At 40.0% G+C, this 27,417-nt stretch overlaps 1 protein-coding gene across 27 annotated transcripts in view; it reads right to left on the reverse strand.

Annotated features, from left to right (window-relative positions):
* Positions 1-27,417, reverse strand: part of TCF4 (transcription factor 4) — a 377,984-nt gene that overhangs the window by 51,618 nt on the left and 298,949 nt on the right. For all 27 annotated transcript variants that reach the window (XM_043888697.1, XM_043888713.1, XM_043888712.1 and 24 more), the window contains 2 exons: positions 11,996-12,101; positions 7,723-7,856 (listed from right to left, as the gene is read on the reverse strand). In XM_043888697.1, coding sequence (XP_043744632.1) covers positions 7,723-7,856; positions 11,996-12,101 — 240 coding nt within the window. The remainder of the gene's footprint in view (positions 1-7,722; positions 7,857-11,995; positions 12,102-27,417) is intronic.

Here is a 27,417-nt window from a genome sequence, read left to right on the forward strand (position 1 = left end):
AAAAGGTCAGCTTCAGTGAGATAGTTGGGATGATGCCTTAAAACATTTCCAAGTTCCCAAGAATGTCTTTCAAACTTATAAATTTCTTGGATCTCTTTGCTTGACCAAAAATTCCTTAGGCCACCTGTTAAACTCATTTCTACTTGGCACTTCCAGAAAACCTCAACTAGTCCATGAAATTTTCTCCAAAGGATAATAGAGTGAGCCCATTACACAGTACAACTGACCTAAAAAACTGGATAAGCCATGGAAGACCAAACTTAGAAGAGCTATTTTTGCTCAAGAACTAAAGACTATAATAATGTGGAAAAAAGAAACAAACTATGGAAAAAGAGAAAGAAATGGAAAAAAGATTGTTTGATTTCATTTTTACCCAGTCCTAGACCATGCTGAATTTCTGAAGAATAGAGAAACTGGGTAAACCAGCCCCAAGTTTTCAAAAATCAAAACAGAGGAAAAGAATTTTGAAAAATATTTAAATAACTATAATAATGAGAGGATGAGACAGGAAAAAGATTATCGTATCAGTAGGAATTTTTAGACCCTTTTACCTTGGTATAAAACGGAGTAACCCTTTGTCAAATGTCAGGATTTCACAAAGGGTTACTCCTAAATTCAGAGACTAAAAAGGAAAGTTCTTTGCCATTGACTTTAGTGGGGAAACCAATGCAATTCACGTAAATTAGTTATTTTTAGAGACTCACAGAAAATTAGATGCTGAAATAAGTTAATGAGATTTATAACTAGATTATTTTACAAGGCAAAGGATCTTGACAACTACTGTCACTCAAAGACGTAATAAATACACCACAGAGATTATTAGTGATATGTGAATAATGTCTCTTTTAGAGTATTTAGGGATCAACTATAAGAGGTCCCATGAGTCTTTCTTACTCCAGCTATTAACAATATCTGCCCTGCCTGCCACAAAGGCAAAGGCAAACGGAAGTATGACAGTTCTGTGTGTGCTCGGCCATGTCTGACTCTTTCGCGACCCCATGCCGCCAGGCACCTCTGTCCCTGGGATTTCCCAGGCAAGAACACTGGAGTGGGGCAACATTTCCTCCTCCAGGGAATCTTCCCAACACAGGGATCGAACCCAAGTCTCTTGCATCTCCTGCACTGGCAGGCAGATTCTCTACCACTAGCACCATCTGGAAAGCCCCAGGTGTTAAGGTTTTACACGTCCACTATTTATTTATTTTTACTTGATACCCAATTATAGTGTATGTGGAGTCTATTGACAGAGTAAAGTGTTGAAAATGTTTCCGTGAGTGATGTTTTTTTTTATTAAACGATGAGTTGATCATTCAAAGATTAGAAAATATGATCACTGTTAGCACATACTAAGAATAAAGTCACATTTTGTGCTAGGGTAGCGTTTCACATGGAGAAGGCAATGGCACCCCACTCCAGCACTCCTGCCTGGAAAATCCCGAGGACGGAGCAGCCTGGTGCGCTGCAGTCCATGGGGTCACTAAGAGTCGGAAACAACTGCGTGACTTCACTTTCACTTTTCACTTTCACGCATTGGAGAAGGAAATGGCAACCCACTCCAGTGTTCTTGCCTGGAGAATCCCAGGGACGGGGGAGCCTGGTGAGCTGCTGTCCATAGGGTCACACAGAGTCGGACATGACTGAAGCGACTTAGCATGCATGCATACATTGGAGAAGGAACTGGCAACCCACTCCAGTGTTCTTGCCTGGAGAATCCTAGGGACGGGGGAGCCTGGTGGGCTGCCGTCTATGGGGTCGCACAGAGTCAGAAATGACTGAAGCGACTTAGCAGCAGCAGCAGCATTCCACAATCTTGGCACTGTTGGTCTTTCATGCCAGAGCATTCTTTGCCTGGCAGGGATTGGTGTGTGTGTGGGGGGTGCTTTTCTTATGAATTGTAGTATGTTTCCTGAATCCCTGGCCTCGATACACCAGATTATTCCAGTACCACCTACAGGCATCCCCCTGTCCCCCAGGTTCTAACACCCCAAAATATCTCCAGACATTACCAAATGTTTCCTGTGGGGCAAAATCACCCCCCAGTGAGAATCACTAGAGCAAGGGTTTAGGTTACAAACAATAGAAGACAACAGAACTTCCTTCATAGTAAAATTCCAGACTCCCAGGACTATTTCACTCTGTGGTACAGAGACCGTTCCTAACCCATGCCAGACTGCAGGGACTCTATCCTATTTTTAAAAAAAATTCTGCCAAGTCATTCCAAACCTAAATCTTCTACAACAGCTCCTTCCAAAGCTTAACCACAAACTACATTCTTCAGAGTGATTTTGTACGTGTATCTGTGACATAGTAGTGATTAGCTGTGGGATCGCTGTCAAGGTTGAAACTGTAAAGGGGATTTAAAGAATCAACACCAGTGACTTGACAGTTGCTACCGTTGTATTTGGATTTTAAGCTTTGTAATTACACATTCTCTTATAACATACTAGAAAGTGATAAAGGCAATCATGTTACTAAAATGTTTACCTTCAGCAAGACATACTAATTTGGCCAAATTATACCCAAAATAATCCAAGGAAAGCTTTCCTCTTTTTTCTCAAACTATTGCTTTGTTTACTATGAAACTGGGTAAAAGCTACAGATGAAAAATTTAAGGAACCATCATTACTTTCAAGCGAAAGGGCACTAACTGCGTACAGTATACGCAAATGATTCTCAATCAGAATCAGATTTTTAAAAGTCACTGCAGCAAGAAGTTTTCTAATAAATACTGAAATCACAGTGATTACTAGATATCATAATAGTTCCCCTATCAGTGAGAAAATTCATCAGGACCCATTTACCAGAGGCCTAATTTGTTTCTCCTTTTGCAAAATAAACCCCTTCATCTACAAGATAGGCTAATTGATGGTGTTAAGAAGGAAAACTGCTTTGCGATGGATAAATGACATTATACACACAGAACCTGATACAACCTGTTGGGTTACTCCTTCAAAACCATCTTTCCTCCTGGTTGATAACATTGTTTTGGTTCAAGAAATTTTTTCTAAAAGGGTATAATTAGTTTCCATTTTAAAAACCACATTTTCTGTGCTTTTGAGCACGTCTTCAACATGCTTCCCCTATGCAGTGAACTTGACTGGGATAAAAATCAAACCATTTGAGTCAAAGTTCTAGAGCATGATAGGGAAAGAAATAAATACAGGAGTGAAGAAAAATAAATGCCTAATGGAAATTCCAACATATTAGTACAGTACCAAAATCTTTTATTTGTAAACCAAAACTTTCCTTGCTTGCAGGACACATACAGTTTCGATCATGTGTTCTTCAGAGAAGTGCAAAATGATGATGGTGAAATAAAAGTTTTAACCAAGAAGAAATTCTAGTACAGTAATAAGTGCTATTTGTTTGAGATTTCACGCTAATAACTCTAAGTAAGAGGTGGAAGAAGAAGAAATTTGAAAGTAAATCATCTGCTATTTATTGAAAATGGGCTGAAATTTGAGCTAGCTTGTGATTTCCACATTCAAAGTTGGGAGATGATAGAAAAAGACCAATTTCACCTTCATTTTCTGTCTCTCATTCGAGGATAAGCTCACAGATCCTCACCTTGTCTCTATGACCAGGACTATCCATTAATGAATAGATATTTTCAAGGATATCTGAACTCTTCTGGAATGTTTTCGGTCATCAAATAGGATATAAGTCATCTTTTCCATATCTCTGGTGACTGAGAAAAATAGAACAAAGACCACAGAAATCAAGAAAGTACTATCTCCGATATTAGGACAGAGAAAGAAGCATAAATCTAGGTATTCGGAGAAGAAAAAAGGGCACATCACAAGGTGAGGAGTAGTAATATAAGCACATACAGATGACACCACCCTAAAGGCAGAAAGTGAAGAGGAACTAAAGAGCCTCTTAATGACAGTGAAAGAGGAGAGTAAAAAGCTGGTTTAAAACTCAACATTCAAAAAACTAAGATCATGGCATCCAGTCCCATCACTTTGTGGTAAACAGACGGAGAAAAATGGTAACAGTGATAGACTTTATTTTCTTGGGCTCCAATATCACTACAGATGGTGACTACAGGCATTAAAAGATGCTTGCTCCTTGGAAGAAAGCTATGACAAACCTAGACAGCATATTAAAAAGCAAAGACATCACTTTGCTGACAAAGATCTACATAGTCAAAGTTATGGTTCGTCCAGTAGTCATGCACGGATGCAGAGAAAGCAATGGCACCCCACACCAGTACTCCTGCCTGGAAAATCCCAAGGACGGAAGAGCCTGGTGGGCTGCCGTCTTGGGGTCGCACACAGTTGGACACGACTGAAGCGACTTAGCAGCAGCAGCAGCAGCATGTATGGACGTGAGAGTTGGATGATAAAGAAAGCTGAGTGCCAAAAAACTAATGCTTTCGAACTATGGTGTTGGAGAAGACTCTTCAGAGTCCCTTGGACAGCAAGGAGATCACACCAATCAATCCCAAAGGAAATCAACTCTGAATATTCACTGAAAGGACTGATGCTGAACCTGAAGCTTCAATATTTTAGCTACCTGATGTGAAGAACTGACTCACTGGAAAAGACCCTGATGCTGGGAAAGATTGAGGGCAGGAGAAGGGGGCGACAAAGGATGAGATGGTTGGATGGAAGAGATGGTTGAACAACTAACTTAACGGACATGAGTTTGGGCAAACACCGGGAGATAGGGAGGGGCAGGGAAACCTGGCATACTGCAGTCCATGGGGTCGCAAAGAGTAAGACACGACTGAGTGACTGAACAACAATATAAGTACGACTAAGAATCACTGGATCTGCTACAGTCTCCCATTTGGAGGACTAGAGGTACATACATTTTCAAATCTATTTTACTGCACAAGAGACTTGGTTGCATATTGTCTGCCTCCCAATCCTAATGGACGGAGGTTCGTGACATTGTACAGGCGGCAGGAATCAAGACCATCCTCAAGAAAAAGAAATGCAAAATGGCAAAATGATTGTCTGAGGAGGCTTACAAATAGCTGTGAAAAGAAGAGAAGCGAAAGGCAAAGGAGAAAAGGAAAGATATGCCCATTTGAATGCAGAGTTCCAGAGAATAGCAAGGAGAGATAAGAAAGCCTTCCTCAAAATGATCAATGCAAAGAAGTAGAGGAAAACAATAGAATGGGAAAGACTAGAGATCTCTTGAAGAAAATTAGAGATACCAAGGGAACATTTCATGCAAAGATGAGCACAATAAAGGACAGAAATGGTATGGACCTAACAGAAGCAGAAGATATTAAGAAGAGGTAGCAAGAATACACAGAAGAACTTTACAAAAAAGATCTTCATGACCCAGATAATCACAATGGTGTGATCATTCACCTAGAGCCAGACATCCTGGAATGTGAAGTCAAGTGGGCATTAGGAAGCATCACTAGTAACAAAGCTAGTGGAGGTGATGGAATTACAGTTGAGCTATTTCAAATCCTCAAAGATGATGCTGTGAAAGTGCTGCACCCAATATGCCAGCAAATTTGGAAAACTCAGCAGTGACCACAGGACTGGAAAAGGTCAGTTTTCATTCCAATCCCAAAGAAAGGCAATGCCAAAGAATGCTCAAACTACTGCATAATAGCACTCGTCTCACACACTAGCAAAGTAAAGCTCAAAATTCTCCAAGCCAGGCTTCAACAGTATAGGAACAGTGAAATTTCCAGATGTTGAAGCTGGATTTAGAAAAGGCAGAGGAATCAGATATCAAATTGCCAACATCCGCTGGATCATGGAAAAAGCAGGAGAGTTCCAGAAAAACATCTATTTCTGCTTTATTGACTATGCCAAAGTCTTTGACAGTGTGGATCACAACAAACTGTGGAAAATTCTTAAAGAGATGGGAATACCAGACCACCTGACCTGCCTCTTGAGAAACCTGTATGCAGGTCAGGAAGCAACAGTTATAACTGGACATGGAACAACAGACTGGTTCCAAATAGGAAAAGGAGTATGTTAAGGCTGTATATTGTCACCCTGCTTATTTAACTTATATGCAGAGTACATCATGAGAAATGCTGGGCTGGATGAAGCAGAAGCTGGAATCAAGATTGCTGGGAGAAACATCAATAACCTCAGCTATGCAGATGACACCACCCTTATGGCATAAAGTGAAGAACTAAAGAGCCTCTTGATGAAAGTTAAAGAGGAGAGTGAAAACGCTGACTTAAAACTCAACATTCAGAAAACTAAGATCATGGCATCTGGTCCCATCACTTCATGGGAAATAGATGGGAAAACAGTGGAAAAGAGTGGCTGGCTTTATTTTGGGGGGCTCCTAAATCACTGCAGATGGTCACTGCAGCCATGAAATTAAAAGATGTTTGCTCCTTGGAAGAGAAGTTATGACCAACCTAGACAGCATATTAAAAAGCAGAGACATTAGTTTGCTAACAAAAGTCCGTCTAGTCAAAGCTATGGTTTTTCCAGTAGTCATGTATGGATGTGAGAGTTGGACCATAAAGAAAGCTGAGTGCCGAAGAATTGATGCTTTTGAACTGTGGTGTTGGAGAAGACTCTTGAGGGTCCCTTGGACTGCAAGGAGATCCACCCAGTCCATCCTAAAGGAAATCAGTCCTGAATATTCATTGGAAGGACTGACGCTGAAGCTGAAACTCCAATACTTTGGCCACCTGATGCAAAGAACTGGCGCACTGGAAAAGACCCTGATGCTGGGAAAGACTGAAGGCAGAAGGAGAAGGGGACGACAGAGAATGAGATGGCTGGATGGCATCACCAACTCAATGGACATGAGTTTGGATAAACTCCAGGAGTTGGTGATGGACAGGGAGGCCTGGCGTGCTGCAGTCCATGGGGTCGCAGAGTCGACACAACTGAGTGACTGAGCTGAGCTGAGACCTAACGCACGGCCCAAAAGCAGTTTTTCCTTCACTTAGTGATAGGCTTAATGTCTTCAGTAGGTTCTGGGACGTGGTAAATCCTGAGACTAGAAAAACACCTGATGCCCTGTTTCCTCCAGAATAAAGAGACATACTAGGATGGATGAGTGTAGGATGATGGGCAGAATGGCAACTTTAGTCATAAAAGAAAGAGACCATTCTCTTTAGTCCAGCAGTTTTCAACAAGGGTGAAAGTAAAAGAGTATCAAGGAGATGGTGGAGGGTGTGGAAGTAAAAATAAAAGACTGAAAATTGGGAATCTGATCCAAATACAAACCCTCTGGTTGCTCTAACTGATGGGAGTGTACAGGAGACATGAAGGCTCTCCTTTAGGTGCGGTACAACAGTTCAAAGCTGTCATCGGCTACAGAAGCTGGACAGGGTGAAATGGAAATACCCTTGGGAGATGTACGTTACCTAATTCAAAGTCTACTGACTGGCTATGCCCCCTGCAGCATACCCTTCAAAACTACAGTTAGTAACCCCTGCCTCAGAAAAACAAACAAAAAAAACTACAAAACATCAAAAACCAAGGAACCACCACAGCTAAAGTGCTGCAACTCAAATACAGTATGTATTTATGTACTGAAGGAGACTGGCATCATGATAAAGAAAGCAGAGAGCAAAATTCAATCAGCAGAACAGAGACTCTGGTGGGCTTACAAAAGTGGTCTGAGCACGTCTTTGATCCCAGAAACAAGACTGTCGGAAGGGTGTGTGCCATTTTTATGTCCACTGACAGAGTCCGTGTGTACACGCATGAGAAGACGGGAGGAGACTTAATAAACGAGCTGTACCATCCCCCTTACCACGTGAGTCTGCCTTACCAAACGTTCGTGTGGATGCAGGCTGCAGTAGCTGCTAGACTGTGGAATATGAGAAGAATTGCCCAACATCCCTCCGTAGCCAGGCTGATTCATCCCACTGGAGGAGCTCCAAGGGTCACTGCTGTGATGGCCATCTGTAAAGGACAAAGAAAACCGTGACTTTTCCGAGGCACGCAGCCTTGTCTTATAGACTAGGGCTTTTTCACATCCCCCGAAACAACTGCCTATTGTACATCCATCTTTGTGTTGGCGAGCTGATTATAGAAGACCACCTCATGATACTTTTCCAAGTGGCTCTATATTGCCAAACAAATATAAATATTTAACACAGTTAAAGGGTTACTGGTAAAAATTCAGCTGTAAAAGAACAGAACATATTTCTCCATAGAATTATGTCAAGACAGCAACGTAGCTAATGCTGAAGAAAACATTTCTCAGATGTCTCCTGACCTTCTTCTTCCTATGAAAATCAGTGAAAAAATTTAACTGCTCCTGAATTTTGGGGTGAAAATAACACCTTTGAGATAATACACAGATGGCCAGTTTGCAAGTTTGGAGAGCATATAAAGAAATAAGCAATAATGAGAAAGAGTATCTCTGACTTCAGAGATTGGGTTTCATTTTGTGACACACAGAGTAGATGGAATTAAAGTTGGAATTACATTATGGGATGTAATAATCAAGGAAGAACAGTCTCAAGTACATAGCTCTGAGTGTGTGTCTTCTTTCTGAATGTTTATATTTTGATATATAGTTATATAGCTAACTTCAGTCTTCAGTAGCAATCAAAAGGGTACACGCATAAGGTGGTATCTACATTACAGACAATTTTGAGAGCCTCTGGATTTTTATAAAACTATGAGTAAAAAAGAAGTTTAAAACGATATGAAAATTATATGAAATATATTTTAATATCAAGCTAATTTTCTATTAACACCAAATTAAAAATATTCCTACAGATTTTTTTTCACTCTCCGGGCCCAGAGGCCTCAAAGTCATTGTTAAGTTTGCTTCCCTTGGTCTGGGTTCCTTAAATTAAGGGTAGAGAGGATCTCTGTTACCACTCGATTCAGTTTTTTTTTTTTCCTTCAGTAGTTTAACAAAAATTATTAAATGCCAGATGTATACAAGATGTATACAATATAAGAGTTTTAACTAAAAGATGGAGGCTGAAGTTACAAATAAGAGGTCACTCAGTAGTGAATTTAAAACATGCTACTGACATGCATGCGTGCTCAGTCATGACTGACTCTTTGCAACCCCACGGAGTATAGCCAGGCAAGTTCCTCCGTCCATGGGATTTTCCAGGCAAGAATCAAACCCATGTCTCCTACGTCTTCTGTTTTGGTAGGCAGATTCGTTCCCACTGAGACACCGGGGAAGCCTGTGCTACTGACAGTCTCTGAATCTCTTTCATCTAAACTACATTTTCTTCAAGACCTGAATTCTCAGGGTATCGGAGACTGTCACTGAAGGAAGCTGTGTAAAATGAGATTACAGTGCACTGTTTCTGTGACCATCATGTAAAAACATATGACTTTTAAAAAGTAACTATTCATGGACTTTGGATTTAGCTCAGAAATTGTGGAAGTGTAGATGTCATCTTAAATTCAAACATGAAGTCTAAGAAAAACGAACACTTCAGAGAGATGACATGCATGGCAAATAAATTGAGAATATCTATCATTGAACAAGAGTCTCCTGAAACATTTTGACAGGATGCACTATATGGAAATACATTTAGGATTTGTTAACACAGACACTTTACTCAATGCAGACTTACAAAAATACACATTTTACATAAATTATGCTTTTCACAGTAAATTAATATTTATCATGTCCCATGATCTTGGCATAATGTGTTTTGAAAGAATAGAATTAGATGTGGGTGAATTAATTGTGCTCATCATAAATGTCAACTCAAAAAAATTTTTTTTTGCATTTTGAGTATTCATATGCAGAAAAACAAATTTGCTCCCCATATTTTGCATGGTCTGACATGGAGAAGAGCCTGTTGTTTTAATCTACCTGATCTCTCCTTACAGTGTGCATGGTTTAAGCAAGTGACCTTCCTGAAGGCAGATGGACAAAATCTATCCTTGTGTCAATTTTTCTCAATGAAATTAGGCTTTGGGTGATGAGTCCTTGAGTTGACAATCTCTATAGGCACAGGTAACGGCAGCATAGTTTCCCTGGTCATAAAAGAGAGGTGTCAATGCCCGAAGTGAATGTGAAAGTTGCTCAGTTGTGTCCAACTCTTTGCGACCCCATGGGGTGTAGCCCGCCAGATCCTCTGTCCAGGGAATTCTCAAGACAAGAATACTGGAGTGGGTTCCCTTCTCCAGGAGATCTTCCCAACCAAGGAATCAAGCCTAGGTCTCCCACATTGCAGGTGGATTCTTTACCGTCTGAGCTACCAGGGCAGCCCAAGAATACTGGAGTGGGTAGCCTATCCCTTCTCCAGGGGATCTTTCCGACCCAGGAATCTAACCGGGGTCTCCTGAACTGCAGGTGGGTTCTTTACCAGCTGAGGTACCAGGGAAACCCTTTGATGCCCAAGTGGCTACTGTTTAAAGCTGAAAGTGATACACTTTTGTCATGGTGCAGAACACACCCGAATGACGTACCTGCTGCTGCCATTGAAAGAAACAGACACAGAGGACAGGTCACAAAGCTAAAAGACCCCGGTTAATAGGTGCTCCACTACATGTGAAACCAATTCTCTATTCCCAAGAAAGTGAAAGTGAAAATCACCCAGTCATGTCTGACTCTTTGCCACCCCATGGACGATACAGTCCATGGAATTCTCCAGGCCAGAATACTGGAGTGGGTAGCCTCTCCCTTCTCCAGGGTATCTTCCCAACCCAGGGATCGAACCCAGGTTTTCTATCAGCTAAGCCACTAGGGCAGCCCAAGAATACTGGAGTGGGTAGCCTATCCCTTCTCCAGCAGATCTTCCCAACCCAGGAATCAAACCGGGGTCTCCTGCATTGCAGGTGGAGTCTTTACCAACAGAGCTATGTGGGAAACCCAGGGACCCATTCAATTCAACTTTATAGATTTTCCGTGGAATTTCATGTGTGAAGTAGCAACCTAAGAGAGCTAACACTCTGCAGGGAAAGGACACAAATTCCTTTGAAATAGAATGATTTTGAATGTGTCCACTCTAATCTAAGGGACACGCCAAGCCGCTCCCCTGAGACTTGCTGGCCCAAGTGGTTTCCCTTCCCGTGACATGGTCCTTCCTGGAAGAGCAAGAAGGAGGAAATCCCATGGCACTTTGCCGAGGCAAAAAAGAGTTAAAGTTTGCATACAGGGATTCCTGGTGAATTCTACATCTGAATTTCAGAGCATTAACCTGGTAACAAGATTATCACATTTTGACACCAAGTGTCCAGGGTACACACCAAGTGTCCAGCTAAAGCTGCATCCTGTGGACTGTCTCCTCTCATAAGTAGATGTCGTTTAAACCCTCTCAGTCTTTCCTATGCAGCAGAAAAAGTACTACCGGAAGTGAGAGTGTAAGCTCAGGCAGCATATATCCACGTGCACTAAATGAAATACACTGGACAATTAAGTGGATTAAATATACTTTATCTACCACAAAGCTGTAATTTTCAATACTTGTCTGGGGAAAAAAGCTGGGTCTTGGACCCTCAGTCAGTCAGTGTGTTGGAATAGAGCTTTTGCTGTGTAATGAAATAACACTTCTGAGGTTCGACAGGTCACTTCATCTTCAATGGGACACTTGTTCTTCCCTATGAATTAATAAACAGCCAACATTTTTACTGATAAGAACAGACACTACACTCAATCTTAGTCAAAAGGCCGAGAAGTGGTTGTAAGCGGTCAACATTTTTGTATAGAGGTATGTATAAGGGCAATTTGCTCTCCATGTGTCTAAATCCATGATGCTCCAAATACATGTTGAATCAAAGCACTTATGAACATATGTACATGCTCTTCTCGGGAAGAAATGATGCAGAAATGATAAGTCATGGTAGACATTCCCCCAGGAAGCATCCATTCTAAGTAACCAAACCAGTCTAATCTTAACTCATGATGGCTCAAGGGGCTTTCATTTACAAAATACGTCTCAGTGAAGTTTTAATTCATTTATTTTTAATGAATTCAAGTCCTAAAATAGAGTATGACCTTCCATGTTCTCTGCTGGCCTCCTATTCCATTTCTTGAGTATTAGAACAGTGCTCTTTTGTACCATATATGACATAAAAGACCCGTGGATCTCCCCTTGGAAAAGGCAGTGTCTTACCTTGCATGAAGAAGGAGCTAGGGAAAGTGCTGGCTGCTGGTTTCGAGGAAGGGTAGCCTGGCGAGTCCCTATTGTAGTCGGCAGTGCTGGCTGATGGAGCATAAACCTGGGGAACGAGAGCCCATTTAGTTTTGCTTGCTGCCTGCACCCAAGCATCTCAAGGTCTATGACTTTGCAAGAAGCAGGCTCAAAAGGCACAATTTCTACCACATCCATCCGAAATCTGATCAAACTCTAGAAACACTGCTCCATTCCCCGTACAGAAAAACAGAACAAAACAAAATGTTGAGTAGATTTGTGCAAATGGAAAATCAGGTGTGATATTTTCCAGTTACAGGCAAGAATACTGAGAACTACATCTGGTTGTTGTGCGTGTGTGTTCAGTTGTGTCTGACTTTTTGCAACCCCATGGACTGTAGCCCTCCAGGCCCCACTTTCAATGGAATTTTCCAGGGAAGAACATTGGAGTGGGTTGCGATTTCCTCATCCAGGGGATCTTCCCAACTCAGGGATCAAACGCACGTCTCTTACATCTCCTGCATTAGCAAGTGGATTCTTTACCACTGAGCCACCTGGGTTGTAGATATATAATATCCACAGGGTTGTCCTAGAAACCTAAGCATTCTTTTTTTTTAAAAACATAAATGGCTCACGAGCATGTAAAAGGTAAAAAAAAAAAGACATGCTTCAAACTTCTCCTATTTAGTCTACCTTTCAATTAAAATTTAAAGTCAGAGACAGAGACAAAAAGACAGATAAAATAAATGCACTCTCCAGACCACAGAAAGTGACAAACGTATCTTAGAATATTAAATTTCCAAAGTGTCAGCTTTTTGTAGAGATGCAAGAAAAAGGCTACTAAAAGCCCAGATATACACAGACCACCAAAAATCAGTGCGTACACAGGAAGGGGGAGGGAAACCCTCATTTATAGTTCTTTTATCTTTGTATGTTCAATAAACTTAAAAACTGCCAAAACCTTAATTTACTTACATTCGTTTACTAATACTCATGGGACTTGGGGAACCAGTTCTTTACAAAAATAGCTTGTGTATTTTCTTGTTTATGTTTGCTTTAAAGTAGACAGCACGGTATAAATTCATAAGGCATAAATTCATAAGGTATAGTTTAACTTTAATTGGTTTTCTCCCTTGCCTTTTCTGCTAAATATGATTTTTTTAAAATCTCTATTTTCTTTTGCTCCAAAAGTTCCTCTCTCCAGATGGTCAGAGAGACTAAAACACTGTCATCCTCTTGATGAAAATGGATACCTTCCTGCCTCCATTTTGAAGCAGGCAGCGGCTCACGAAATTGGCAGTGAGCCTACAGTGATATTCACAGGTCACAGTAAAAGAAAGGGAAATTCACCAATAAAAAGGCAACTGCAGGGTTACCAAAAAATAACTCTCCCCCCTTTTTTTCACAGCGCACATGGAATAAACACCCTAAGAAAAAGTCTATAATTGCTCTCAGAACACCATGAATCACAAACTAAGCATTTAATTCATGGTTTAGGATTTCACAAAGGATAGGGCCACAGCGACAGATGTGGGAAAACACGCATACACATACATGCATCACATAAATGCTACATATGCCCCACAGTGCCCTTGAAATTGAGAGATCTTAGAGACTGAACAAAAGTAAATTAGAAAAACCCTGGTCCACTTTAAAAAAAAAAGACAAGGATTCTTCCTAAGTCAGGGAGGAATCTGAGTCCTCTATTTTTCCTCTATTTTTCATTTTATTTTAAAATTTTAGTCATATCCTAAATGTATAAACAGCTACCTGCTTCTCTAAAAGGGCTTACAGAAAGGGCAATTTTTTTTTCAAGTATCTGTAAATGGACAAAGAATAAAACATAAGCCAGAAATCCCAAAGCAAATCAGTACCCTAAGTTTATCAAGCAAAACCCAGTATTTTCTTGAGGCTTATACAACTGACAAACAGTTTGGAAAATACTCCTAAAGGTACTTAGAAATCTTGAGACTAACTAAAAAGATGAAAACAAAAATTACCTTCTAGGGAAAGGGGAAATTAAAAATTAGATCATCTCATTCTAATGGCAGAATGAGTAGAATACTACTACACTATATCTACAGATTAGTAGTCTGACAGCTCCTTGGCCAATAAGTATTAATATGAGCTAGGTGTACTATGTATTACTTCCAAATTTCAAAAATCAATATATTTACTATAAAATTGAAAATAAACTCTCCCATATTATTAAATCACCTTATTAAAAAAAAAAAGAACCAAAACAAATTCTTTTAGGATAATATATAATTTTAATTACATACTCTACTACCTTATCCTTAAACATGTACTATAATTATTGCATAAACATCATTGATGGCATCTAACAAGATCTGCCTTTTGGATAGAATTATTTGATATCTCTTTTGGGAGACAAAGACAAATCTTCAGTAATTTTGCTCCAATAAGGAGGTTACTTTGACTATGAATTATGATCAAGTGCGAAGATCTGAGAATAAGATCACTTATCCCAAGTTCAGAAATGCTGCCTGCATGAAAAAGAATATGTAAGGGGTTAAAAAGTTTTTAGGACATGTTACACTGTACAATTTCTATTTTTCTGGTGCTGTGGCCAAACTAAGATTTTTTTAGATAAGATGAAAGCCTTTGTTAACAAGAAATCAAATGCTATTAATAGTTTTTTCAAAAAAGCAATTCTGCATATTTTATAAATTTTCTTTATATTATAACTGATCTGGTACAATGTTATTCTCTTTTAATTTATATACTTCATCTTTCTCATCAAAAGTTAAAGATAAGTGCTCTATATATTTGTTTATAAAAATAAACATAATATAGAACTGTTATACTTAAAAAAAAAGTATTTATGTATCTATTTGGCTGCAGAGGCACATGGGAATTTTAGTTGTGGCATGTGGGATCTAGTTCCCTGACCAAGGATCAAACCCTGGCCCCCTGCCTTGGGGGTGCGGGAATCTTAGCCACTGAATCACCAGGAAGTCTCTTATACTTTTTAAAAGTAGAAGGAATCAACCCCCATCACATTTTAATCATAAGAAAATTCAATAATGGAATGGTCAAAGCCCTGCTCAAGATGTTCAACCATCAATGGTCCTTTATTGTCTACTATTCAATGGCTGCCTTCTTTAAAAGTGGTGGTGGAGGTATAAGATGCTATTTATGAAAACAGTGATGATAAGTGATTCAGTTTATCCTCAGTGTTTTAATTTTTAATAACCTGGATCATCAGTAAGCTGCTTCATTATTTTACTTGTCAACTATTGTCCCAGTCTCTCAAAAGACTTGAAAGTATAGGCTGCAAGAAGGTATTTAACAGAGACACTAAATTCAGTAAATAAAGTTCACATCCACTCAACTTTAATTATTATTATTATAGGTAGATAGAAAGATGACTTACACATTTGTTAGAGAAAATGCTAACAGAATGATAACAAACATCCCAGATCTCTTCAAATGACTAACACCAGAAAATCAGTCTGATGGAAAATGAAATACAAATCCCAAACTCTCGTTCAATGTGTTGAAGTAACTCTGCCAAGGAAACATGCAGAGAGTCTAAAGAGAAGCAAAAATCTACACTTAGTTTTCTTCTGATAAGGTATCTTAGATCAAGGTGACTTTTGGCATTCTGGTTCCTCCCACAAGAGTAACTAAAGAAGTGTGAAATTCTGTTGCAAAATTGGAAATGGGAAAACTTGGCTCAAGTTCATAGACTACAGCAATCTGAGTGAGCTATCTGCTGAATAAAGGCTTAATGGAAAACTAATGGCCAAGTGTAGTTCATATTCAAAGTCAGCACCGTTATTTTTTTTCTCTTATAATCTGAATTTAAAACAAAATCACAAATACAGAAATTCTGAGCTTAACAAAACCCTGTAAACAGCATAAACTCTGAAAAGATAAAAAATCTAAACGTTCTCATTTTACAGATTTAACTTGTGTTGTAATTTGAGATATACTTGAGATACACTACTATAGTATATTAATCACTCCAGCCAATGTTCTGATTATCCTTTGTGCTATCATCAAAGAAACAATATGATATTCTTTTAAACAGAACCTCTGCCTACTAGAAAAGAAGAAAAGCAAGCAAACACACAAACCAACCAACAAAATGAAGAGAGTAGAACGTATATTCTATGTTTTTCATTTGAGGTGCTCATTTTTATGTCTTGGCATGTCAGTTTCACTTATGGAAATTTTAAAAGATAACAATGATTACCATTTGTTCTGGGCGTTTTGTGGAATGGCTTTTGTGCTGGGAGCTCCATACACATTATTTCTAATCTTCATAATAATCATATAAGATGGGCATTATTAATAGCGTCATTTCTATTTCATATGACTGAAGAATGGTAGACAGGTCAAGTGTCCTGGCTCAGGCAGGCCTGGGTCGCATAACTGCCCATTCCATCATTTATGAGCTGGGCAACCTTGGAACTGTTACTTTACTCTCTGGTCTTCAGATTCCTACCCATAAAAAGGGAATAACAGTGCCTGCTATGCCAGATTCTTGAGAGAATTAAATGGCATCACATATATAAAAGCAACTAGAATAATACTTGGTACCTAAAAAACATGCAAAAAAATTAGATTAATAGCATTAATGTGCTGCTATTTTAAAAAAATTATCTGGAGAAAAGTGACAGAAAAGTTAAGCCACTTTTCCATGTTAAAAAATTACCAAGTGGTAAAGATTCAAACTAATCATTAAAGCCTATGTTCTTTTCATTAAAAAACAATTTGTTGATCTTAAGAGGCAAAAAAGAAAAGATATCATTAGCTATCAACACAAGGCAATACTTTGGCCATGATTTATAGAAATAATTCTTGTGGGGTTTCATAACTGCTTTTAAGAAAAGAAAACTTGATAAGGCATGTTGACAGTGAAACCAATATGCGTCAGTTACTTTCTTTCCAAAGTGGGAAGCTGAACTCTGGAGGGGACAGAGAGAAGTGGTTATAGATCATGTATCATGAGGCGTATAACTGAGTGTGTTTGAGCGACAGCCGCTAGGTTACAGAGGAGACCTTGGCCTCTCTGCGACCAGCGAGTACCACCTGAATAACTTCCAAAGAGAACCAGGTGAGAAGAACTGAAACATTGTAACTGAGACTTTTTAGATCCTTGAGAGAGTTACTGTGTGCTCCATGATGAGTAGAAAACAGCAAAGCACAATTATGCCTCAGATGCCCAAGCGCTCGGGAGGCTGACTTAGCAGCTCAAACCTTTGGAGGTTTCACAAATATTCTAAACCATGACAGTTAGACATTCGAATGCCAGGAGGTGGTGGTACACCATTGATGCTCACACACCTAGGCACGTACACTGATGCTGACCAGCATCTAAGGGGGAAAGTACCTGTAAGGGATCAGCTCACTGCTCAGGAAACTGACTGGAATGGACCTCAACTCTTACAATATTGTTGGAAGAACACACGTCACAGTAAGCGGAAAGAACAGCTCGGGGCAGTGATACCTCGACATTCCTAAGAACTGAAATGGACACTGTAATTGTTCTATGGGACAAAGTTAAAGGTGTATTGTTGGCTAATCCATAAAGCAACCGGAAGACGTACTTAGAAGAGATGGTCTCCAGACAGCAGAAAAACCCATCTGGCAGAGCAGTAGAAATTACTCTGGAATCAGACCAATGAGGCTCAAATTCCAGCTCTCAGAAGTAGTCGTGAGGACAAAACAAAGCACTTTCTCTCAGAGGCTCCATTTCCTCATTTGTCAATTTCTTCACGATCAAATGTCAAACGGGGCTATTCTGCTGTGCAGATTAGAGAGTACAGACGTCGAGCATAACTCCCTCTCTCACAGGAGCACAATAAATGGTATTATTATTTATATCCAACAAAATAAGAATTTTAGAGTAATTTTTAACATGTCCAGAATGGTGCTGTCCAATACAGTATCCATGAGTCCTATATGGTTACTTGGATTAAGCTTAATTAAAATTAAATAAAATGAAATATTCAGTCCTGCAGTCACACTAGCCACATTTCAAGTACTCAATGGCAAACTGTGGCCACCAGCGACCATACTGGACATCACAATGGGGAACTTTCTCACTATGGCAAAAAGTTTTACTGGGAGCACTGATTTAGGGTAATGGCTGTCCCCAAGGAGACCTACTGAGCCCTGTATGAAACTCTGTTAGAGCAGCCATCACAATAATGCAGCTTATTTAAGACTTGCTGTTGCCTTTCAGCTGCCAAAGCAAGAACTCTTCTGGTGGACAAGGGGGAGAGGCAGATTCCAGGTAGCCTAGCACCTAGCGAATAACCAGTGTTTAATAAAAGTTGATTTTATTGGATAGCAGAACATTTAGGTGTCCATTTTACTTACTGGTTTTAGAGCCCCTTGTACTATTACATACTTCTTAAAGCCCTTTTTGTAACCACCTGCCCAAATTCCTGCAAGCAGGACTGTAAAGTAGGACCCCAGGGAAGAACAGCTCCTGTGATTCCCGGATCTCTGGATGTGTAGGCAATAACAGTAAGAAAATCTTACACGGCAATTTTGTCCTTGGCCCCAGTTAGTCTTTGGCAAAGGAACTGTAATTAGGCACGGTGTGATCACTTTGAGACAATAAATGGCGAACAGATTTTTAACTTTTTCTGATCATGAGTTTTCACATTACATATTGGTAACTGGATCCCTTGATTCTACTTCTATTTTTATTACTCTTTCTTTCATAATGTTTTATATCAATTTTTTTATAGATGTTCCTTTTTCTTTTCAGGAAATTTCTCCATGTGGTGTCCTTTCTTCTGCCTCTTGGCATCATATTTTTAAAGCTGAAATCAGTTCAACCTCATTTTATAAACGGGCAAAAGGCAGACATTAATAAGGACCTACCCAATGGCCTTAAACAGAGCTCAGGCCTCCTGAATTCTCGTTTTATCCTCTTGGCACTCTCCTTCCTAAAGTCTTTTTAAAGTTTGTAACTTAAATATTTGAATGGGTAGCAAAATGGCATAAAAGGTTAGTAAGTAGATGAAAGTACCAGAGTTGAGTAAGTTATCATAAGGTTTAAAGGCAGTGAATAATGCTCAAGAGCATGAAAAAGAAGGTAATAAACAACCCAACGGTGCAAAGAAAAACAAAAGCCAACTACAGAAATAAACATTATTCATCTTACATATTCTCAGTATATACTAACAAGTCAAGCAATATTTACTAATGGAAAAAGATCCTACTTTATTTCCAAGTGATGGTTAAAAGCCCATTTGATTATCACATACAGGAAATATGTTTAGAGATAACACATAAATGTTGCAGTATATTGACAAATAGATGGATATGTAATTGTAGATTAAAAAATTTCAGAGATGTAATCTGTTGAAATTGTGAAGGTTTTATTTCCATCTCAATTACTTGAAGCTTTTACAGGAATTAAAAAAAATAGTTCTAAGTGCCCTAAAGTAACTCTCAGTAAGAAAGAAAAGTTTTACTCCTCAAACTATAGTGATACTCTGAAAAAAAAAATCCCCAATTATCTAAATGTGTAAAATGTCCCATTCATGTATATGATATTCCTATTTCATTACCTTAACAAGCAATGATCTGTATTCACTCCACCACAGTGCATCACAAAAATGAGAAAAAGAACATGCATATGAACCCCCTAAAAGAAATTCCTGGAATATGTAATATATTTAGAACACAAGTCATTTTGGCATACATCCAAATGCTCTATCACAAATACCACATCTAACTTTTTTTTTTACCCTTCTGAATATCAGCTGAGTTTTGGTTATCTGTTCAAGAGTATATTAAATCTGAAGCTAAATTCTACAAATGAACTACAGCCAAGAGTTTTATCCTTTTCAGCCACCAAATATCTTTTCTCTGTGTTAAGAAGTAGTAAGACTGTAAGAATTTTAATTCCGTTCTCTATCAAATTGTGTAACCCCAAGCAATCAAAAGAAAGCAACAAGAAGGAGAAGCAGAGAAGCACGCAGGGAGGGACAGACTGTAGCCCATCCACTTTTGACCAGCACACCCAGCCTGCAGCAGGCTCAACAACGACAGTAAAACAGTGAACTGGACCCATTACTAGTGTGCAAAGCACCCCGAGAGCTACAGAAAAGCCTGACATTGCTTACGGCCAGAAGCTCTACCTTGCTCTTTCCTTTCTTCAAATAAAAAGGTAATACATGTAAAAATATAGGTAGTTGCAGTCTATTTTTCAAACCTCTAAATTTCAATCTACTAAACAAGAGTCTGTGTAGCTTAAAAATTTACAAGGGAGTAAAAAACTGTGCTTCAACTAAAAATGAGGAAAATTTTTCCTAATAAATTTCAGAATCACTAATAATTATATGGCAATATTATTGTGATTCAATCTACATAGTGTCCTGTTCTCTTTACAAGCGTTTTGCAAGTATCAGTGTGTTGTCATTGCAAACTTGAGGCAGGAAAACTGTGAAGACAGGTATGATTAGGCTCACTCTGTTATATCACAGACGTTTCATACATATGATACTGAAATACAGATATAGAACATTTGAGATTTTAAGCTGTCTTCATGTACTATCACGCAATCTCAGTGACATATGCAGGGAGTTAAACACTAAAAAAAAGAAACAATTTGTTATGGTATTAAAACTTCACACTCTGTGTGTGTTCAGTCACTCAGCTGTGTCCAACTCTTTGTGACCCCACAGACTAGAGGCCACCAAGCTCCTCTGACCAGGGCATTTTCCAGGCAAGAATACTGGAGCATACTGCTGCTATTTCCTACTCCAGGAGACCCTCTCGGCCCAGAGATCAAACCTACGTCTCTTGTGTCTCCTGCATTGTCAGGCAGATTCTTTACCACTAGCGCCACCTGGGAAGCCCATGACACTCAACAGAACTGGAAAAAGACCTGGTCCTAAGGCCTGCCAGTCCCAAGCTCTTGTGACTTGTTGGCATGACAAAACGATGACAGTGATTAAAAAAAAAAAATAGAAGGGGGAGAGGGGGTGGGAGGGAGGTTCAGAGGGAGGGGACATATGTATACCTACGGCTGATTCATGCTGTTGAATGGCAGAAACCAGCACAAGATTATAAAGCAATTATCCTCCAATTAAAAAGAACCCCCCCCCCCCAAAATAGCTAACACTTTACTTAGGGTATGCCAGACACTATTCCAGCGAAACTGTACACAAACTCATTCTGTCTCGACACTAACCCTATTGTCTTATTATCACCCCGATTTTACACAGAACGAATCTGGAGGCAGAGACACATGAAAGAACTTGTCCACGTCACACAGCTAGTTAAATGGGAAAATGGAGATTCAAAACCATGTCATCTTGTTTGGGCATCTGAGCTTTAACAAGACCTCCAATCGCTAAGGGGCTTCTCTCCAGGGTATTCACAGACTCCTGCCAAAACCCAGGTTTATAGAACTCTGGGTCCCGTTTACACACTCACAGGCCACCGGGCAGACGAGGGGCTCAGAAGGCTGTTTTGGCCAAAGAGCAGAACGCGAGGCGGCCTCAGACAGTGGCGCACAGAGACGGCTCTCGTGCACGGGACCAAGGCGGAGGGCTCTGCATCTGTCTTCCAGATCTGAAGCTGAGCAGGACCCACTACTTCCGTTTATCAGGGCTAAAATCAAAGAGGCCAGTAACCTGCTGAGAGTGGTACTGGCATTTAGGGGTGACTTAACACCAACACTAAACTGATGAAAAAAATCACCACACTCTTACTTAAAAGCATTCACATGAAGCGTGACTACAGTCCCATCGATGTGCACCAGCCTCTGGCTCCAAATATTTCTTTTTATTTTTACACCTGCGTTGCTTTGGCACTGATGGAGCAGACGCTGCATGTTTGCTATTACTATCAATGTGGTGTATCACGGGAATGCCCACGGCCAGCATCCTGAGTACCTTAGCCCTCGCCGAGAAGGTCTTAAACTGATTAAGTTACACCTGGCTGAAGATCTCTTGAAATACTCAGTTGCATAAAATTTGGCCCAGGTGAAACCTGACTTCATCCTGGTTATCCTCCTTATGTTCCGTACTCACAGGGGAACCCGCTTCCTCACCAGACTCAGGATCAGCACACACACAAGACTGGATATTAAGCCCATCACAACTCTTTAAAATATTCTGAACACCTAAGTTGTTTTCAAGTGTTTATTTATTGACCATTCATTAGTAATTAAAGGTTATGTTAAGAAGAATGTGACTTATTATTTCTGTCAATTATTATTATTATTTGTGAAAGTCGCTCGGTTGTGTCCCACTCTTTGCAACCCCATGGACCATACAGTCCATGGAATTCTCCAGGCCAGAATGCTGGAGTGGGTAGCCTTTCCCTTCTCCAGGGGAGCTTCCCGACCCAGGGATCAGAACCAGGTCTCCCACACTGCAGGTGGATCCTTTACCAGTTGAGCCACGAGGGACGCCCAAGAATACTGGAGTGGGTAGCCCATCCCTTCTCCAGGAGATCTTCCCAACCCAGGAATCGAACTGGGGTCTCCTGCACTGCAGGTGGATTCTTTACCAACTGACCTATGAGGGAAGTCCATTATTATTATAGATTATTATTTGTAGTTATCTTCAATCACAAGCAGATTTAGCTAATTTATTTTATCTCTCATCTACAGCTGTCACATCAAATTCATGACTATCAATTTTTTCTAATGGATCAGCTCCCATCTCAATATTATTTTTTCCTCTTTTGCCACCAGCTATTTGCTTCTTTTTTTTTTAAAGATGACAACTACAGGATCATGTGTCCCCTGGCGGCTCAGACGGTAAAGAATCCGCCTGCGGTGCAGGAGACCCGGGTTTGATTGCTGAGTCAGGGAGATCCCCGGGAGAAGGGAATGGCAACCCACTCCAGCATGCTTGCCTGGAGAATCCCACGGACAGAGGAGCCTGGGGGGCTACCGTCCATGGGGTCACAAGAGTCGGACACAACTGAGTGACTAATACCAACACAGGGTCATGAGGAGGTGTTGCAACATCAAAATAATGTTGGTTACATCTGCCAATAAATAGCTTTGTGACCTCTGATGACACAATTTCATCAGTTGAATGAGGATGGCGTGTTTTCAGGATGAAAACACATTATACAATTCCACAATAAAGAGGAAAATTAATTTTAGGGTTTACTCCAAAGTTGATTATTGCTGTTTCTTCTACATTGAAGGCAAGGAAGGTCTGCTGAGGGTAGTCCATCACAGAAACAGTGAAGTTTAAAAAGTATTAGGAGAGTGACGTCAGTCAGAAAGACAGATATTGTATATTAACGCATGTGTATGGAATCTAGAAAGATGGTACTGCTGAACCTATCTGCAGGGCATCAGTGGAGATGCAGACACAGAGAACAGACTTACGGACACAGGAGGGGGAGGAGAGGCTGGGACAAACTGAGAGGGTAGCACGGAAACACATGCGTTACCACGTGTAGAACAGAGAGCAAGCGGTGTGACAAGAGGGAGCTCGCCGCGGCGCTCTGACCACCTGGGGGCGGGGTGGGAGGGGAGGGCTTCAGGGAGGAGGGGACGCGCACCTCAGCCTGCGGCTGATTCGTGCTGGTGCACGGCAGAGGCCTACACAATGCCATAAAGCAATCATTCTCCAGGTAAAGGAAAGGATTATGAAAAAGAAATGTGCAGGGGTGTGTGTGTGTGCAGGGGTGTGTGTGTGTGTGTGTGTGTGTGTGTGCAGGGGTGTGTGTGTGTGTGTGGTACTGGGCACAGAATAGGCCCCAGTAGTTACTAAATGCCCACATGAATGAATGGATGCATCACATACAAGATACAAGTCAAACTAAGAATAATAGCATAACGCAGAGAAAGATAAACATTCATTGGTTCTGCCAAAATAGATTTCAGTACATTTTACTTCTCAGTGTGTTTTAGAGCTGAGCTGAATTCTGAAAATGGAGGCAATCACCTATAATAATCCATATTTAAGGGTTCTAAGAGGTCCATTTCCCACCCTTCTCCCTTTGAACCTAAGGCCATAGGTTGATGCCTGAAGCCCAGAGCTCACATCCTTCATTAGATGTTAATAGGTGTGTGGTTTTTTTTTCCATTTATTTTTATTAGTTGGAGGCTAATTACTTTACAATATTGTAGTGGTTTTTGTCATACATTGACATGAATCAGCCATGGATTTACATGTATTCCCCATCCCGATCACCCCTCCCACGTCCCTCCCCACACCACCCCCTGGTTCTTCCCAGTGCACCAGCCCCAAGCACGTGCTCAAGTAAGTCTGGTCACTATTGTCGTAAACAAATTAATACCATTGCAATGGGCTTTAGTCAATGTATAATGCTACATGAGATACAAGTCTGCTTCCCCAGAAATAATTCCACATCACAAACCCACTTTTCAACACACCTCCAATCATCCCCCATCATGGGAAATGTTTTTATAGTCTGTTAGCAGTTATTACAGGGCTTCTCTGATGGTGATGGTGTATGGCTTTAGCAATAAAGAATCTGCCTGCAATGCAGGAGACACAGGATACCCACGTTTGATCCCCGGGTAGGGAAGATCCCCTGGAGAAGGGCATGGCAACCCACTCCAGGACTCTTGCCTGGAGAATCCCACAGACAGAAGAGCCTGGCGGGGTACAGTCCACGAGGTCGCCAAGAGTCAGACACGACTGAGCACACGGCACATCCAACCGAAGCAGTTATTTCCCTTTGACGTGACAACGTCTCTAATCCTTTCTCAACAACCAGTTTTTAAGAGTGAGAGGAGAGTGGAGGGGGGATGAGGCAACAGTGAAGTCTCTACAAGAAGGAAGAGCAGCACCTGAGAAAAACGCTGACTTTACAGTTTGCCCTTACACAATACAGGGCACTATAAAGGGCAGATTATAAAGATCACTTAATGGTAATAAATGTGCCATTTCTATTTAGCGCTGTGTTTGTACAGTTCAGAGGGACACACGGCCGTCATTCCTAAGTATACGTGCCCTCCCAAAACCAAGAGGGACTGGGAAGAGAGCTGTGTCAGACAAAAGCAGAAAGACACACTTTGAACAGCAGAGACCCAAACAAGAAGGAAAAGATGGTGAAGCCACGGTCCCAGCAGATATTCCGACAAGATGAAACTTCAAAAAAACATGATTCACAAAACTTCTCTGCCCCTGAACTTAATTGTATGAAAGGAAACTTGGTGACATTCTATGCTTAATCATCATAAAAAGTTGGTATTTTCAAGGTATTTTAAATTACAAAGATTTTCTGCATCCATTACATTATTTAATAATCACTCTGAGACAGATTATCTGCCCAAGTGGTCAACCATCTCATCCCCTTTTTAACGTTAGGAGACAGAAGCTGGGAAGGCGACCTCCCTTCCCAGAAGTCACATGACTCTAGGAAGGCAGAAAAAAGTTACAACCGAGGTCTTTTTGTTGGTGCTGTTCATATACTAACTCTTGAAATTAAAAAAAAAAATTTTTTTTAATTTTACTGAAGTAGAGTTGATTTACGACGTTGTAAATTTCTGCGGTACAGCAAAGTGATTCACTTACACATATATATCAGTTCAGTCACTTAGTCGTATCCGACTCTCTGCGACCCCATGGACGGCAGCATATTCTTTTTCATGTTCTTTCCCATTACAGTTTATCACAGTATATTAACTATAGTTCCCTGTGCTATACAGTAGGACTCTGTTGTTTAACCTAGGTTTTTCACTGCAAATCCCAGGTCAGAGTTGTTAGTACTTCATCAGAATATCCTTCCAACCGGGAGGGGTGGGATGGGGTGGGAGAAGGGAGGGGGATTCAGGAGGGAGGGGACATACGTACACCTGTGGCTGATTCATGCTGACGTATGGCAGAAGCCAACAAAGTATTGTAAAGCAATTATCCTCCAGTTAAAACAAAAAAAATTAAGAATATCCTTCCAAATCACCTATGGTCTAAAGAATGTGGAGATCAATTTTTCACATTGGTAAGTATCTACTGATGTTGAGTAGAGTTAAAGATGAAATCTAGACTGGGCTTTAAAACAGCACACTTAACGCTGGTTCTTCTAACAGAAGCCTTCATCTTCTGCTTACCAAGAGAATTGTTAACGAACACTGAGTTTCCAGTCTGAAGTTCTGAACAGGAATCGTCAGCACGGCACACTGTTAAACTGCCACCCCATCCTCCCTTTCACAAAGCTGAGAAAAGGACAAATGATCTTTTTTCTCTGTCAAAACATATGGTCCTACGTACTTTCAACTAAAAACAAAAGCATGAAATAATTACCAAATGTATGACTCTGTGGCACAGATTGAAATGAGAAAAAAAAAGTATATGCAAATTGTCAACCTCTCTGTCCAATCAACCACCTCTCTATATTATTCCTTCAGATTCCTGCCCTTCCCCATACCCAAGGCGAACATTCAGGTAAAATCAACCAGCAATATTTCACTGACTTAACTCACAGCAGAGCTTCTCGATGCTTTGGTACATATAAATAATAAATAAATAAAATAGGAGGCCAGAATTGTCATTAGAAGCTGACTGGGAGATTTCAGACATATAGCAATCAACTAGAAAATGTATGAAAGTGAGTTTAGTTTAACACAAAATGTTTATGCAAAAGAAACAGAAAGGAAATTATCCCATTAGGATAGGGTTATTTAAAAAAACACAAACCCACCAACCTTAAAGACTGGGTAACAGAAGATCAAGTGACCAACAATAAATAGTTAATATCTTTAAGCACATTTAAAAGACAATTCAGTTGACTTTCTCTAATATTTAAATTCCAGACACTTTTTTAAGTGATCTACTTTTTCTCAGTCTTAAAGACACCAGCTTAAAGATCAGCTACTGGCTACTTCAAATATTTATCTGGAATAATGAAGGTATAAATAAACAACAGTCATTTCTTTAACAATAAAAATTACAGTAAGAATGCCCCTTTGATTCCTTTCCAAGGAATAAATATCTTTTCCTTTGATAGCTAAACTACTTTGTTCAATCAGTTTGAATCTTCAAAATAGAAATGTAAAATCCAGATGATTGCTCACTATTAAGATAAGGAAAGCAGTTTAAAATTCTCAATGATGAAAAAAGTAATGAGAAAATGCTTCTGTCATAAGAGGAACACAGCAGTTTTACATAATAAAAGGCTTAAAATTGATTCCTGTCTTTTTTTTTTCCCCCTTGACAAATTACTAACTGGTGAGAACTTAAGAGAACTATACAGAAAGGTTAAAAAGAAGCAAGGGATGTTTCCTTTTCCCAGTGGAAAAATATCCATTAAATATATAGTTCTTTGCTTACATAATCAGGACATATAAGATACCCTGTCAAGAACTTTCCTGTCTCTAGGTAGGTAGATGGATAGATGTGTACAGTATGTATGTGAGTTTGTGTATAAGATTAAAGTTGCTAAAACACAGCAGCAGGTAGATAGGAAGGAAC

The sequence above is a fragment of the Cervus elaphus genome, chromosome 27 (genome assembly GCF_910594005.1).
Source record: "Cervus elaphus chromosome 27, mCerEla1.1, whole genome shotgun sequence".
Lineage (NCBI taxonomy): Eukaryota > Metazoa > Chordata > Mammalia > Artiodactyla > Cervidae > Cervus > Cervus elaphus.